This window comes from Arachis hypogaea, chromosome 7, assembly GCF_003086295.3.
Source record: "Arachis hypogaea cultivar Tifrunner chromosome 7, arahy.Tifrunner.gnm2.J5K5, whole genome shotgun sequence".
Lineage (NCBI taxonomy): Eukaryota > Viridiplantae > Streptophyta > Magnoliopsida > Fabales > Fabaceae > Arachis > Arachis hypogaea.
Window position 1 is genome coordinate 5,002,304 of NC_092042.1, and position 17,306 is coordinate 5,019,609.

The following is a 17,306-nucleotide window of genomic DNA, read 5'->3' on the forward strand; positions in this document are numbered from 1 at the left end:
CAGTTTTTTTCCTACTGGAGAGGATCCACTCCTGAGCTTTCACACGCTGACCTATCACGTATACCTTCCAACAAACATTCCTCTCCATATACTTCACGTCCCACCTCTTTTACAAAAACATCAAAGCCACTAGTGCCTACTGTGATATAAACCCATTCATGAATAACGTCAAAAACACATGTATCAATTAACACTCGGCCAGCACTAAACGATAAGACGGACTTTGTCACTTCATCACACTTGACTACTTTTCCTCATAGACCGCCTATCCTGTTGAACGTCTCCCCTAACCACACATGTAAATGCACTCCATAGCATTCTAATCATACTCTTCTAGTCTCACTACATTCGGATTTCTCCCATCTTCATACATTATGAAAGAATTTTTAAGAGACTATTCATTCTAAAAGTAAATGTTTCCTCCGCATTCTTCACAGTATCAAAAACTAATATAGATTTGTACGCTCCGAGCTCTCTGACTTCAACAATTTGAGGAAAATCTTTACTGATCACTCTCTGTAACGATCTGAAATCAATAGCCGATGTCGTACCACCTACTAAACTTCTCAAAAGCCAATCAAAATTCCCTTTGACTACTGGCACTTCGACATTCTTCGTCCAACCATTCCCATGCGGGTCTTTGACAGATGTATCCTTTTTTGTTACACCCCCTCTTGCTGGATCTCTGCCTTGTCGATGTTGTCCGTTCTCCACGTCAGTCTTTACCAAGTCTCCCTTACACATCTCTACATCCTTCCCCTGCCTAATTCTTCTATACTTGGCCTCACCTACAGAGATTCTCTTCCCCCTTAAGATCATATGATGCATTTCTGTTATAGCTTTTATCGCCCCTCCTTTTGTCGTATATCGTACAAACGTAAACAGGTGAGCCTTTTCATTTTTCAACTTCCGGGCTAGATAGATATCATTGATTCGTCCCGTCCAATGGAATAAATGAAATAATTCCTTCTTCAAAATATCTTCTGGCAAATTATTGATAAAAATAGAGAAAGACTTGTATTCCAATCGATGATACTCTTCTCAATTCCAAATCTTAGGACTCTCTCTCTCTCTCTCTCTCTCTCTCTCTCTCATTATAAACAAAGAATCTATTGTGATGCGAAGGAATAACAATGACATTTTTTGCAAGATTAGTGAGATGTTGTAGTAAAACTAATTGTCCACGTTCATTTGATTCAAAGAACAGCGAATTTAACCGATAATCTTTTAGCAAAGACAACAGCTAAATATAATCAGTCTTATATTGAATTTCTTCTTTTATATTGTTGTTGAAGAGATTATTAAAAAAGAGATATCCTCTCTAACTTAGGTGATTTCTATGTTTTCTTTTCAGTTATAATTTTTTTTTATTATTTTTGACCAACAGTTAGCTAATAATGTTTAAAAGTATAAATTAAAAGTATATTATTTGATTACAAAACTAAAAAAAATTAGATTAATAACTAAAAATATTGACAAAAAATAGCAACTTCTATTGGTAGGTTTTATTTTCTTTACACTATAATACTTTAGTTAGCATGTTTTAAGGTCATAAAGAAACTCAAATAAAAAAGTTTACGTTGTAAAGCATGTAATAATAGTCTTACAATGATTTGATAGAAAGGATTAATACTTGTAATTTACAATTCCATTCATAAAAGTACTTGAAGTCAAGAGTTAACGATAATTAGAAAATCTCACCTTCATCCTTAGATAACACCAAATTTGTCCCACATCAGGTAATAAAAAAGTTTTATAAATATTTTTAATGTCTAAGAGAGTTGGTTTAGTCCGCCGAGTTGAGTAACGCCAACTTGTGACTCAAGTGAAGGCACCAAGGTGATGGAACATGGTTTAGGCTACGCTTGGTGGGATTAGAAGCTTGCACCATGCTGGCTTGCCCACTCCAAGTTGAGAGTTGGGCCATGGCTCCCGAGCGAAGGCTCGAGTGTCCTGGCTCGTAGGCTAGAGGGCACTGCGTCAGGCTGGTTTAACAGAGCAGCGAATACCTCTGGCTCCCAACAGTGGAGGGATCACAAGCTGCTGCACCACTAATCCACAATGCTGGGTGTGCCTAACCATTGAACCATCAACTTTTGTTTTATTCAATTTTTTGTTACAAAATTAAGGCGAATAAAGAGGCTAACCACTAGGCCGTCCGAGCTGGTGGGACTTGTTATGACAATAAAGAGGGATAATAGGTCACTGCACCAGCCCACACGACCTAGTGAGACTTCCATATATTTTTTTTATAATTGAATTTTTTTAATAACAATTAAAAAATCTTCCGTTCATATATTTTCTTTTGTACAACCATTAAATAATCTTTTCTATTCATATTTTTTTGGAAAACAATATTTAAAGTCAAATAAAAATTAAATTCTGCACTAATAAAATTTATAGCTAATAAATTTAATCCTTATAACTTTTAAAATTCATTAATTAAGTCGAATTTTATAACTATCTAGAATAAACTAGTAAAATGGTACCCTAAAATTTATATCGTTGACAAAAAAATTCATAAAAAATATTAACAACAAATAAGCCTCCTTATAACTTTTAAATTTCATTAATTAGGTCGAGTTTTATAATTGTCTAAAGTAAACTACTAAAATAGTACTCGAAAATTTATATTGTTGACAAAAAAATTCACAAAAAATATTAACAACAAATAAGTCTCTAAAAGATTTTAAAATGAGACGAAAAGAATTAGATATATATTTTTTAAAAATAGATTTTAGAGATCAAATTTTTTATTCAAATATTTATAACATTATTCTAAGTTCTTCACTTGACAAGTCTCAGCTCGGTCATATATATTAGAGCACACGGGTTTATAAAACTTATGAGAAGGTGTAATATTTTCCAAACTTGATAACGCGAGCTTGTGACCTTCGTGGGGCATTATTGTGATGGAACATGGGCTTGGATATTCTTGGTGGGTTAAATGGTTTTGCAATATGTTCTTCTGTCCTCTCCAAGTTAAGAGTTGGGCCTCGGAACTTGGATGTAGGCTAGAGGGAAAAGGGTTAATAAGTTGCTGCACCCTCGGCCCACATAGCCTGGTATGTCTTGCTCATAAACCATCATTTTTTCTTTTTTAATTAATTTAAAAAAAACTTTAGATGTATATTATAGTTAAATTTTTTTTAACAATTAAACAATCTTTTTCATTTATATATTCTCTTTTGCACAATTATTAAACGATGGAATACCTTTTTTTAACAACTGTTCAATAATTTTTTTCATCTGTAATTTTTTTTAAAAAAATACTTTAGAATCAAACAAAAATTAAATTAAATTTAATCAATCTAATCCTTAAAATTTTTAAAATTGATTAATTAGGTCGAATTTTATAATTATCTACTTTGACATTGTTAATAAAATGATAATAACAACGCGTGCTAATATGGTCCAATAGCTTTTGAATTTTCTTCACCAACATATATCGATAATCTTTATTTTAATTGTTACTCAATAATTAATTTAGTCATGAGTTTAATAATATGATAAATTAACTTAGTCTCTTATGTAGATTATCTCTTTGACGAAATTAATAAAATCCTAAAATACTAAATGGCCTGAAGTGTCACATACTGTAAAATGGGATTGAATGAATTAGCAAATAAAAATTTAAGAACCAAATTGATTTGATCTCAAATCATACATTTACTTTTATCCTATAAATGATATGGAAAACAATTTTTGGATTAAAACATGTGTTTACATGTTTATAAACCCTTTAAATATGTTTATGAAACTCCATTTTGTAGTTTACACTATATCTAAAACCAAGCATACATCCATTTTGCATCTCTAATCTGTGTGTGAATTGGGATCAAATTTTGTGGTTTAATCTAGATAGAGATTATTCAATAGTTTCTTTTTCAAGAAGAAAAATCATGAGATAACATTCAAATAGATAAAATTGCTTTATCTATTATACTCTAGCTAGAGTATCACGTATATTACTTATTTTATACCTTATTCTTATTTTATGAGGATCTGCCAACTTTTTCTAGGATGATGATTATGTCTAAATCTGCACAATGACGGGTCTCACTTGCCTTTCACCGTTTATGTTTATCCATGAATCATTCCAAAGAGAATATGCCAAACTATATTGGATTTCCATTGTGAAATCTTCATAGCAAGATAAAATTCTATTAACAGACAATCACATGTAAATTTTTATTTTATAATATACTATTAGGTGAATGCTATCCTACCCTCTCTAAAGTAACATGTAAGTTACCCTCTCTGATGTGTCACATTTTAATTGGGTGTTTATTTTAACATGAGTTACTTTCTCCACTCTACTCTCTCTAATTGCGTTTACTCCTCCCCACTCCTTGGTCGTCCTCATTACGCCTCCTAAGCATCACGGTCTCGTTGTGTATCTTATTTTATCTTCCCAACGGTCTCGTTGTGTATCTTATTTTATTTTCCCAAATCATTCTTCCAAAAAAGGTACTCCAACTCTCTAATTGCGTTTACTCCACCGTATCAAATTATTCTTTCAGAATAGGTATTCCAACTCTCTCTAATTGCGTTTACTCTTTCCCATTTCTTTGTCGTCCTCGTTGTGTCTTCTAAATATCACTGTTTTATTGGGTGTTTTATTTTCTTCTTCTGTCAGGTCCTCACCGTCTTCCAAGATATTATTAACTCTCGTGAAATTAAAGTAACTCAAGTTAAAATAAAAACTCAATTAAAATATAATATATCAAAGAGGGTAATTTACATGTTACTTTAGAGATGGTAGGGTAGCATTCACCATACTATTATTATCAAACAGTTATTTTATGGTTCATAGTCCTAAACCCAAGTGAGAATAAGTAGTTTAACTATCTTGCAAGAGCTTGGAGAATTAAGTGGACAATCATAAAAGAAATCACTCATCTTTTTTAATACATAGCAAGTGATATTATAAAGAAAGTTGAATAATGTTGAGTCCTATGTTTCAGAAGAAACTTGTAGAGTTTGAAAAAGGATTTTGATTGATCAAAAAGAAGAATCCACTTTAACTGATATATCCTTAGGCACCATCATACATAACATAAAAATCATACTCGGAAATGGAGGACGATTAGCTAGGGCGTCAGGTGCTACAACAAAACTGATTGCAAAAAAGGGAAATCGGCCACATTAAAATTACGTTCTGGGGAGGAGTTTGATATCCAAAAACTGCTCAGCAACAATCAAACAAGTAGGGAATGTTGGGGTCGCAAGCATACAAATATAGTGAATTGGAAAGGGATTGCTTAAGGGAGGCACCCTTCATTAGATTTTGAACCATAAAATCTAATACAATGCCTACCATAAGCAATCCCTCCATCAGATGATAAACTAATAACTTATCAAATTACATTAAGGTGAAACATTTCTAAGAAGAAACCATCTCTACATTTTTTTTTAACTCTAAACTAAGGTGGTAAGGAGAGTAATCATCAAATGCAATCTCCATCCTAACCTTCCTAAACACTAAGGATCTGTCTTAACTCTCTAGTCCTAAAAGATCTAACTCTAGTTCTCCAATCAGAACTTACAAATCACACTATTTCATAGTTAAACTAATGCTGAGTGACTCACCTATGTTTCTTCGTCATAATCTTCGTCGTCTTCATCTATCCTTCCATTTATGTTCGCCAACTGAATGGTGTCGATGCTCATTTTTTCCATGTCCGAAAAGGACCATCCAGGGTATTCCTCGTGCTTCTCTTCTACTGTTTGTTTTGCAGAAGAGGTAACCGGAACAGGAGTTGGTGCGTCTGATGAATCCATTACTGGGACTGGAGCTTGTGTGTCCGATGAAGCCATTACTGGGACTGGAGCTTGTGTGTCGAATGAATCCATATCCTCATCAACTGGAGCCATATTTAAGTCGATATTCCTTACACACGCTTCGGCTGGCCTGCTAACTGACAAACTCGGCTTAACTTCTTCATGTTCCAACACATTTTCCGGGCTTTCACTGCTATGTGTGTGCTTGCCATTTTGCTTCAATACATCAGATTCATCTTCAAACTTGACATGTGAAATCATTTCATGATCATGATCTGCTGTTCTCTGTCCTCGGCCACGACCTCTACCTCTCCCCCTACCCCTTCCTCTGCCACTAGTATTTCTGGCCTCTAGCTGCGCAAATTATAAAATAACATAAAAAAAAACTGATATATTACTGCGGATTCATACAAGAAAAAGGAGAAGTCATATAACTTCTAATTTGAAGTAATTTAAAACATTTGATACATTACCATCTTATTTCTCTTTTGCTCCTCATCACTGTCATTATCATCACCTTCCGCAACTTTCCTGATGTAAGATACAAGATAAACAAAATTCAGCGAGAATAGAACATTTTCAAAATAACAAACAACAGAATCAAGCAAAGCACAAACCTCCTCTTAGGGATAGAACGATCATCACCCGTCGCACCAGAACCACCTAAATCAGGAACCTTGTTGAGAATATCTTTCAGAAAATCAAACACATTAAATGTCTGGACACAATGCTTTCTGCAAAGGCAAGGATTCAAGTAATTGAAGCTATTAGATACTAGAAAGAGGAGCATAACACTTGAGTAAAACATTCAGAAAGCAACGCCATCCCAAAATTTTATATGCCTTCGACCTTTTCCATTGGTCTATTTATATGTATGTATTCGATAAATGGAAGATTATAAAGGGGAATTTAATCTTAAACATCTTTGGATATCAAACCAAAAGAAGAACATGAAAGGATAATGTGAATAAGCAAACTATCAATAGAATTAGGCCTCGTTCGGTAACTATCTCAGGACAAAAATACAAAAACATGTTTTGAAGACAGATGCATACATACACAAGGAAAATTTTCCGAAATTTCTGTCCACAAAGAAAAAGCTACAAACGATGGGGACAGAGACAAAGACACAACTTTTCTGTCTTATCAGTATTTTTGTCCTGAGACACTTACCAAACCAACCTCGAAGATCTCCTATTCTTATGAACATCATTGCTATCACCAACCAAACAAAAAAAGGAACCTACATGTCAATATATCCTTAACACAAAATCAAAAATTGAAGCCAAAAGAATATCACTTACAAATGCAAAGCAGTCATGGTCTTTGCCCCTCTCCTAAGAGTTATATCATATGTCCTATTACACAAATCTTGCAGGAATAGCTCTAATGCTTTAGCTGCCATTATACACAAACAAGAGATAAATTGATACAAATTCCTCAAAACATATAACAAGAAAAAATAAATACACCAATAAGAGACTACTTACAAACTAGAAGAGGCACAGCCATAGCAATCTTCCCTACATCCTCATCAGCTTGCATGATTTTCTTAATCCTAGCCTGTCAATAATGAACAAAATAGCACAACAACCAATTCATTAACAAAGGTCAACAATTCCCACACTTAATTTATACCCATTTGAGAATATATCATAATATATAACAATAACAATAAATAGAAAACAAGTTTACACATTAAAACATGAATAAAGGAAATTCCAAAACCAAACATGAACCAATACAATGGAAACAAAACCCCCATAAAAGAATCACAATGATTACAAATGCAAAAGATTAAGTTACAAACTTTCAGCAAAAGGGTATAAGAAAACGAGGAAAAGGCCAGAACTTACCGCAGGGAAACGTGTATCCAGTTTCTTCCTCATGTTTCTCTTTTGCAGTTTTTCTTGTGAAGAAAAGAAAAACCCTTCTCGAGTGGTTTATATGAAGAAGAAGAAGGAAGAGATAAGAGTATCAAACGAAGAAGAAGAAGAAGAAGTGAAAAGGGGAAAAGTTTTGTTTGTTATGGATTTTGAGAATGGAGGTTCCACAAAGCGGTATTCTAGGAGACTCCTACGGTGTAAACCTTTTTTGTCTTTTGATTTTTGAAACTTATCACGTTGACCACTCCTTTCTTTTCAGTTTTCAAGCTCCTAACTAATTAAGATAAAATAAAAAGAAAATAAAGGTCAATATATATGAATATGAGGGCGAAAAAAGATATTCGGAAGATAAATAAAAAAATTGGTAAAATAAATATTTTTAAAATTTATATATATTGTTTGAGATTTGTTAGGATTTTTTGTTAAATAAATAAAAAAAATTATTTATAAAAATATATAATTTATAATATTTTTATCGATTTGCATTCTATCTTATCTATCTTATCTTGTTTACAATGTAAATAAAATATATACAATATTACGATAAAAATAAAAGATTTTTTTATTTATTTTTAAAAAAATCTGATATGTTATGGTATTGTTATTTCTGTATTTTCAAAATATTTATTGTTGGATCGATAAAGTTTAAAATTTAAAATTTTAAGTGATTAATTTATTGACTAACAAGTAACAATAAATTAGTTTATGGCCTATTAAATAAAATATATTAAAAAAATTAAAAAATCAAAATTTATATATTAAATTTAAATTTAGACAAATTGAACAAGAATAATAAAATTAAAAATTAAAATTTATATATTCAATTCAAATTTAGACAAATTGAACTAGATATAATAAAATAATTTATTTACATATAAAATATATTTTTAAAAATAATTTTTTTGAACTAACTTTTTACTAAAAAATCTCTATTAATTTACTGGATTTTAACTAATTTGTTGGTAAATGGTTTTCAGTTAATTCAGTTAAATCCTTTGATTCGGAAAATCATTTATATCTCTTATATAATCAATGGTTAAGATCTGATGATAAGCTTTTAAAAAAAAACATGATCAATGAGATAAGTATCAAATTTGAAATATAGTCTTGGTAAAATATTACCAAAAATCATGTAACAAATTTGACACTGAATCTTAATCGAGATAAGTATCCAACCTATTTTTTTGGTGCCCTTCTATTTGATCTATGTTTAGTATTTTATCGTTGAGTGTGCAATTATGTCTTGAATATGTAATATATTGCCTGCCATAAAAATAATAATAATGAATATATTGACATCATTGTGGATATACTTTGGATAAAATATACTTTATACATGCCAAAAATAAGTTATCTTATATTATATATTATTTGTATATTTATAGTTATTTTTTTAATACAATTTCCCCTATTAAAGTATAAGTGTGTTTGATATAAACAATCTATCTAAATCATTAGTAATATTGAATTTCCGTAAAAAAAATTAATAATATTGAATTAAAGTATTTGGATTGCTGTCATGTGTGTTTTTTTTTAATTTGGTTGCATCCCATTGCTGACAATGATAAGATATATTTATGGTGTTTGCTTGGGTGCTTACAAAAAGTTGCCTAATTTACTAAAAAAAAAATAAATATTAATATTTAATTTAAAAAATATAAAAATAAATAATTTTTAAATATTTAAAACTTACCTTAAAAGATAACTTCGACAAATTCGGCACCACACTTATAGGCATCAAAGAATTTGTCTATATTTATAACTTACAAGGTAATTTATGGAAAATAAATCCTCTCTATTTTTTCATTGGAGAGAATCAAATGTGATCTCTCATCTTTAATTCTATAAATGCGACTAAAAATTAATAAGAGAGAGAACAATAAATAATGAGATCACACACTGAACACTATCCAATTTTTTTTTTTTTTTACTCAAAAGGATCCACTTCCGTAACTTATATTATCTTTCAAGTTTCAAATGATATCCTATTTATAAATTTTAGGGAAGGTGTCTACTTTGAATTTCATTTAAGGTGGTATATGTTATATAATTAGGGTGTTTAAATTTAAATCGATCCAGATTAAACCGTTTATCTAATTCAATTCAAATCGAAAATCGATTAAAATCGTATTAATTTAGATTTGATTAGATTCTATTTTTTGCAAACTGCTGATTAGATCGGATCGATTTTTTGAATCTATTTTTTATAATCGATCAAATTCAATTCAAACCGCACAATATGCTATAATGTTATTATTTTATTATTATATTTATAATTATACTTATAATATGATCAATTTATTATATATTTTTATATTATTTATATATTATTATTATTATTTAATAAATATTTTATATTCAAAATGTAATTTATTTATTTATTTTAACTAACCTATAATTTTATTTCTATTGTTATGTTATCGTTAGTTTTTAAGATATTGTAGAGACTTGTTATGTCATTATTGGTTATTTAAAATTTGATGTTGAGACTTGTTATATATATTTAATTTTTTAATTTATAAAACCGTAAATATAATCCAATCTAAATCACTTGAAATTGCATCTAATCGGATCGAATCGGATTTTTTTATCATCCAATTCAAACCGTACTACAAATAAAATTAGTATTCGAATCGAATAAGTTTTTTATTCAAAATCGATCCAAACCGCATGCAAACACCCGTAATATATATATATATATATATATATATATCTTTCAAATCTTGTTTAAAAACTGTGGGGAAAAATAATAAAAAATATATTAACAAGGAATAATGAAAAAAATAATGATATGTTTAAACCACTTAAATATATTCACATTCACGGAATCAAAATTAAAAAAAGAAAGATATAATATACTATTATACTTTTATAATTTAATTCTTGAATATAGTAATATAAAATTATCATCATTGATGATGAAAGTAAAATTGTATTACTTTATTGATTTTTTATGTATGCAATTATGATTAGTTTATGAGTAATGCTAGGAACTAAAAGGTATTAGCAAAAAATTAGTCAAAATATCTTTGGGTGAATCTAAAATCTCTACGAGTTAATATATATAGATGTTTTTTCTGTTAAGTAAATGAATGTTTCTTTTCCATACTAAATGAATGTTCTTTTATATATTTTTCGAATTTTTTTGTATTACAAATGTGAATGCTTCTATTTCTTTAAGAATTTTATTTTTTTAATTTTATAGATATTTAATTATTTTTTCTAAAATATAACTGGATATTTCTTTTGTTAAGTATTATGATGTTTTTTTATATTAAATGAATGATTTTTTTATATTTCACACAAATTGCCACTAATTATTTTCTAAGGCTCTGACATTTGGATCTGCAGCGAGAAAGTTCAAGAGGGGATTCTGGCAGTGTTGATAGAATGTTGAACCAACTACTAACAAAGATGGATGGAATGTCTATTAAGGAAACAATGTTCATCATTGGAGCAACAAACAGACCTAACATTATAGACCTTGCATTGCTTCGGCCCAGAACGTCTTGATCAATTGATATACATTTTTTTACCGGATGAGGCATCACGTCTCCAGATCTTCAAAGCGTGCCACCAATCTCGAAACACGTCCATCTTTCAGCTCTTGCTCGTTATACACATGGATTTAGTGGTGCAGACATTACTGAGATATCATCACGAGCTCCCGATCTGGTAAAGACAGTTCTGACTGGAAGCAAAAGCGATGGGAGGAGTGGGTCGCGGTAGGAAGGCGGAGAGAGCCTGACGATGAGAGAGGCCTATATGTATGATTGTTGGAGGTAGGTAGATTAATACGAGAGAGAAGAGGAAGTTTTTATAGGTTTTAATTAGGTTTACTTAATCAATTTTAAATTTTGAATTTAAAAAATTTAAAATTAATTATTAATATAAATTAATGTGATTTTGTTTAGTTTTTGGTTAGTAACCTTTTAGTTCATATACTTTTTTTTAGTTTATTATGTAAAATAATTTTGATATTTTTATTCAACCAAAATTAGGCTTAGTTTGATAAAGTATTTTTTAAGTAGTTTATAAAAGTTAATTTTTAAAAAATGGTATTTTAAAAGTTATAGTATTTATATTTGGTAAATCAGATTTAAAATAGCTTTTAAAATTTAAAAATATTATAATAAACATAAATACAAACATTAAAATTTAAAAATTAGTTAACATATCAAATTATATTAGATTTTTTAAATTTTAAAAAGTATAAATTAATTTTGAAAAGCTCTATCTTAATTATTAAGTACTTTTAAAAGTATTTTGATATTTTAAAAACTACAAACGCAAACACATAGTATTTTTTATTTATCAAACATAAAATAAAAAATTTAAATTTTTATAAAATATAAACACTTTTCAAAAAATTTTACCAAATTAAATCTTACTCTATTTGTATAATTATTTAAACGATAGTTAAGATTAATGATTACAAATGATATAAATTTTTATCGTATATTAATGGCAATACAAAATTCTTTTACATTTCTATTATATCCAAATTATGATATCTTTATTATATTAATTTTAAGAGGTCATTTTTATTCTCATCATACTATGGTTTCTATATATATTTATCTAATTTATTAAAAAATAATAAAAATTAATATTTAATTTAAAAATATAAAAATAGATATTTTTTGATACATAATAAAAGAATTTAATTTCTATATATTCATACCATCAAATAATTTTATCAAAGATCTAATAATATATTTTTATATTATTAAAGTGATTAATTAAAGAAATATTTAAACGCGTAAATTTATATTTTTATTTTAAAAAATAACAGAGAGAATGAGGAAGAAAATTAATTTTCTGACATAATCCGATTGGTATTTTCTTTTTTTTTTCAGATCTGATTTTTTCTTCAAAACCCTAATTCTGCCAAATTGAGTTTCAGCCTCGAAAAACATATCTTTCTCTCTCTTCCATTTCTCTCTCTAAACGATTTTGCAATTCAATAGCAATCTCTCCATCGTCATCGTGGTCATCATCATCATCTTCATCTTCTTCTTCTTTAACGTTTCCTTCTCCGAAACACCCAGGTGCCTACCTAATCCTTCTTCTTCATCCACCTCCCTCTCTCTATCTTTCTCATGTTTTGATTTCCCCTCTTTTAATTTTCTATGATCTTACGTTGCCACGTTGATTGGATTGGAGAGTGAGGAATCTCGTGTTTAGATTTAGGGTTTCGTGGAATAATTGAATTATGTTATTAGAATTCCGCATTTGCCTTTTTTGAATTTTGGTTTGGATTGAATTGGTTCAATATCGGGTCTCCGTTTCGATCCTTGATTGCGTGAATTGTGTGAGGCTCGTTGGTTTTTTTTTTTTTTGGTCATGACTCGTTGGTTATTGTTGTTCAATATCAATGCTTTTGAATACTGAATTTGATGTATGCATGTATGTATTGGGTTCCTCATTGGCAATATGTTTGATTCTGCCAGAAAGTGTGAATCTTTTCGTAGTTTTCGTATTTACATATCGAAAGTTTTGGAGAATCTCGGTATTATACGATGTAGCTTCGCAAATTTTGAATTTTGATTAGGGAGGATTGATACATCTGAGAATTTTAGGGACAAGGTTCATTGGAGCCGTTAGCAGAAGATCATCATCATCTTTTTTATTGTTTGCTATGTTTTGGATCTGAAAATGATTGTAATTAGTCTAATCTCTTACTTGCATTAAATTTATCAGTCAATATGACTCGAATGAAGAGGATGTAATATGTTTTTTTTTTTTTTAGGATACAGGAAGAATAAACACTGAATAAGAAAAAAAATAGGTTTTCTCCCTCATTTCTATTGTCTTTTGTCATATTCTTTTGATCCGTAAAGTGATGTATGCTTTAGTAAAGCTTAATACTTGTGAAAAGTTATTGGCCTGTGTTGTAAATAAAGAATTATAATTAAGTCCATCCTTCTGAATTTCAGTTGCTCTTCTTTTTGCCTTGATATTTTTTTCTCCCCCATAATTTGATATACTACAAATTGAAGTTTTAAAACAAGTTTTTCATTCTCATTAGTTTTATCAATAATCTGTTGATTTCATTTTACTAGTGCTTAGTCATTTGCCAACAGGTGTTGTGTTGATGTAATTGTTGTTTTCTTTTTCTCTCCTTTGTGAATAGAATATTATTTGGTAAATATATAGTACTCTACCCATTTAGCATCCGATTAAAGAGAACAATGTGGTTTCATTAAATATTGTAGGCCAGTTGCTTTTCTAAGGAAATGTCTCCTTCATCCCGATCCAAGTCTAAAGACAAAAAGCCAACCAAGGAAGCTCAGAAGGCTTCTGCAAAGCCATCAGGGTCTGGTAATGGAGTAGCTGGCATTCCAGCAAGTGCATACAACCCATTACTAGGAACGTTTCATACTCTTGAAACCTCAGCAGCATCTACCTCCCCAATACATTCAAATGGTCGATTCCGGAACATAGATGAGACAGAGGGACATCCCATTGGGTCTGTTGTTTCGGGTGTTGAGTATGATTCTGTTTCCAACAATGGTAGTTGGTCCGGTGAGTCTGAAGACCATAAAGAAAAAGGTTCTAATCCCCCTGTTCGACCAGAAACAGTACCGGGAGCTGATAATGATAAGCGAGAGAAAATCCGCCAGAAGAATGAGAGAAAACATCAGCGCCAGAAGGAAAGGCGAGCGCAAGAGTTGCATGAGCGATGTAGTGGTTATCTTATGTCCAGGAAGCTAGAGTCGCTTGCTCAACAGCTTGTGGCAATGGGATTTTCTCACGAACGGGCAACAATGGCATTGATACTGAATGAGGGAAGGGTGGAGGAATCAGTAGCATGGCTGTTTGAAGGTGGTGAAGAAACAGAAAGTCAGAAGGATAAAAATGTAGGTACGGGCAATTTGAAAATTGACATCTCAGAAGAGCTTGCCCGGCTTGCAGACCTGGAAACAAGATATGATTGTTCAAAACAGGAGGTTGAAAGAGTGGTTGTTAACTGTGAGGGTGATCTTGATAAGGCTGCAGAGTCCTTAAGAGAGATGAAGCAAAATCATCCATCTGCTCCACCAAAGTTAGAAGAACCTGGTGATCCCCTTATTACTAGCAATGGTAAGCAGTCAGGAGTTGTGAGTCCAAGGCTACAAACGAAACCTGTTCCCCCGCCGAATCAACCTAAAAAAGATGAAAAGGATTTTAACTATACAAAGGGAGCTGCTACATTAGGAGTACCGTCAGAATCCAATAACAGAAATATACAGCCTCTTAAGAGAATACAACCCAAGTCTGAATGGGCAAAGCCCCAACAAGCTACCACACCAGCTGCTGATAAAAGGTGGCCAGGTGCAGGATCTAATCCATCTGTTTCTTATTCATCGGAACCGCCTTTGCAAACTTCTCCCCCACTTTCCAAGACTGAAGCTCGTTATATGGCTGTTGGAGGTGATTTTAAGAACCTTCAGTCCAGTGCAGCTAGGGAACCAGTAATTGTGATGCAGCGGTCCCAAACTGTAAATGCAAAGCAGGTTCCAGCCACAAGCATGAGTTCCTCTCCCCCTGGTATGTCTGCTAGTTGGTATCCAAGCAATGGTGTAGAAGCTATGCGGTCTAATGGCTTTATATCTCACCCTCCTACCAGTAGAAGCCTTAGTCCAAACTTCCTCAATTCTAATCAAATGTATCACCAACTTCAGTATCATCCTCCACAACAGTTTGTTGCAGCCAGCAGCAATTCAGTAGATGCCCAGGCAACCAATCGAGGGAATAACATGTGGAATAGAGCAGGTCCATCATCATCGCTAGCTGTTGCTTCTTCGCTAGGCCTCTTTTCCGGACTAGGATCAGCAGCCACATCAGGGGCGTCTTCTCCGGTAGACTGGAGCACTGGCGGATCAATGCAGTTTGATTATACGTGCATAGACTGGTCGTTGGATAGAAATTTAACTTCACCAAGGTCGCATTCTTTGTGGCTAGGGCTCTCACCTTTTTCAAAGAGTAGTGCTAGTCATAGGTACGACTCTAATGCTTCTGGAGTGGTTGCTCAACAGGCAATGAGATCAGTGCAATCAAAAGGAAGCATTGTTCCTATGCCGGGTTTTCATGAAGGCGGAGTAGCTTCTGGTGAATCATCGTCTGCTGGCCGAGAATGGAGTTCTCCTTTTGAAGGGAAAGATCTTTTTAGTTTACCCAGACAGTTTGTTTCTTCCCCTTCTCTGTAGTGTTAGGAGAGAAAAATCAAATGAGAATAATAATGAAAGACTGAAAATGTGCATGGATTTGATGTTGGTTCTTAATGATCATACAGTTGATGATTGTTGGTGGTAAACTTTCTGTTGCAGAGTACTTACTTTAGCACACACATGCACTTTCTTTGCGTTCACACTTCACACTCATTTTAATATTGCTGTGTACTGTTGCAGCCACAAAACTAATGAGACAAATTAAACTGTGCAGGGAAAATGGATAACTGATATGTTGCAAAATCTGTTGGCTCTGAACTTGTTTATATGGTATTTTTTGTGCCTAGTTTTGTGGTTCCAGCAGTATTCCCGTTTTTTCATTAATTTTAGAATATAGGTCTAATAGCATTATTGAACCACTCTCGTATAACTGGATTAACCTAATATAATATAATAAAGGAGGATATTGAGAACTTCAAAGTTGGTCAACAATGTGCTGTTAAAAAATTGTAAAGAACTGAGTAAGGAATGAATGTCCAACTGCATGCATTTTTTGGCTAACCAATAAAAATCCAGTCACTTTATTGGTGGTTGCATTTAAAATAAGTATTCAACTATTGGTTTCTTGTGGTATTCTTTGGTCTGACATGACAAAGATTAATCTATTCCGGATCGAAATTTTATTAAGAGTTTAACTGAACTAGGGAGTTAACTCCTAAACCAATTTAAATCAAAGAAAAATTAAATATATTAACCATAAGAAAAAAAGGGTTCAACTGCTTAAGTGGTTTCATTGGGATTTAGATGGGTTAATAATAAATAAAATAAACCCTGATTGAATTTGATGCCTTGTATTAAATGCCTATCTGGTGGCCTATACAACAGATTTTGGTACATAAAGGTCATAAACTTCAATGCAAATAAGCTCAGTTTGGGTAACCAACTTAATTAAGTTCTTTTTGATAAAATAATTTAAATAATAAATAACTCTGTTAAAAGTAATTTATAAATAAGTTATTTTGTGTTTAGATTTTTAACTCTAAAAGTACTTATTTTATAGAAATATAATAAAAAGTAGAAGTATTATGAAATAAGTAATTTTTTTTAATTTCTCTATAAATTTTTAAATAACTTCTTAAAAAATTACAATTTAATTTTAAAAATTGTACCAAATATTAATATTACTATTTTTTATAAGTCAAATTAAAAAAAATTACTTCTAAAATGTTTCAAACGGAGCTAACAATGGTTAGCAATGTGCGCTGTACAATCTTTTCTTGGAGGGTTCTGGAAAATCAACCAGCTAATTTTGGCCTCTGACTCTATGTAGTACATTGGAGATACGCTTCTTAAAATTGGTATTATTGTTATTTTTTTAAAATTTTTTATCTAGTCAAACACTAGTGTAGTAGTGTATAATAATAATAATAATAATAATAATAATAATAATAATAATAATAATAATAATAATAATAATAATAGC

General features: G+C 31.1%; 2 protein-coding genes across 2 annotated transcripts; one reads left to right on the top strand and one right to left on the bottom strand.

The window, feature by feature from the left end:
* Window positions 1-5,123: 5,123 nt before the first annotated feature.
* LOC112702137 (uncharacterized) lies at window positions 5,124-7,910 on the bottom strand. Its single transcript, XM_025753054.2, has 6 exons — window positions 7,641-7,910; window positions 7,275-7,347; window positions 7,089-7,182; window positions 6,402-6,518; window positions 6,258-6,315; window positions 5,124-6,138 (listed from the first exon to the last, which is right to left on the bottom strand). The coding sequence occupies exons 1-6, from the start codon at window positions 7,671-7,673 to the stop codon at window positions 5,593-5,595; spliced, it is 921 nt and encodes a 306-aa protein (XP_025608839.1). The 5' UTR covers window positions 7,674-7,910; the 3' UTR covers window positions 5,124-5,592.
* A 4,599-nt stretch (window positions 7,911-12,509) lies between these two features.
* Window positions 12,510-15,969, top strand: LOC112702138 (uncharacterized). The gene is made up of 2 exons (XM_025753055.3): window positions 12,510-12,721; window positions 13,889-15,969. The coding sequence occupies exon 2, from the start codon at window positions 13,910-13,912 to the stop codon at window positions 15,860-15,862; it is 1,953 nt and encodes a 650-aa protein (XP_025608840.1). The 5' UTR covers window positions 12,510-12,721; window positions 13,889-13,909; the 3' UTR covers window positions 15,863-15,969.
* The last annotated feature ends 1,337 nt before the right edge of the window (window positions 15,970-17,306 follow it).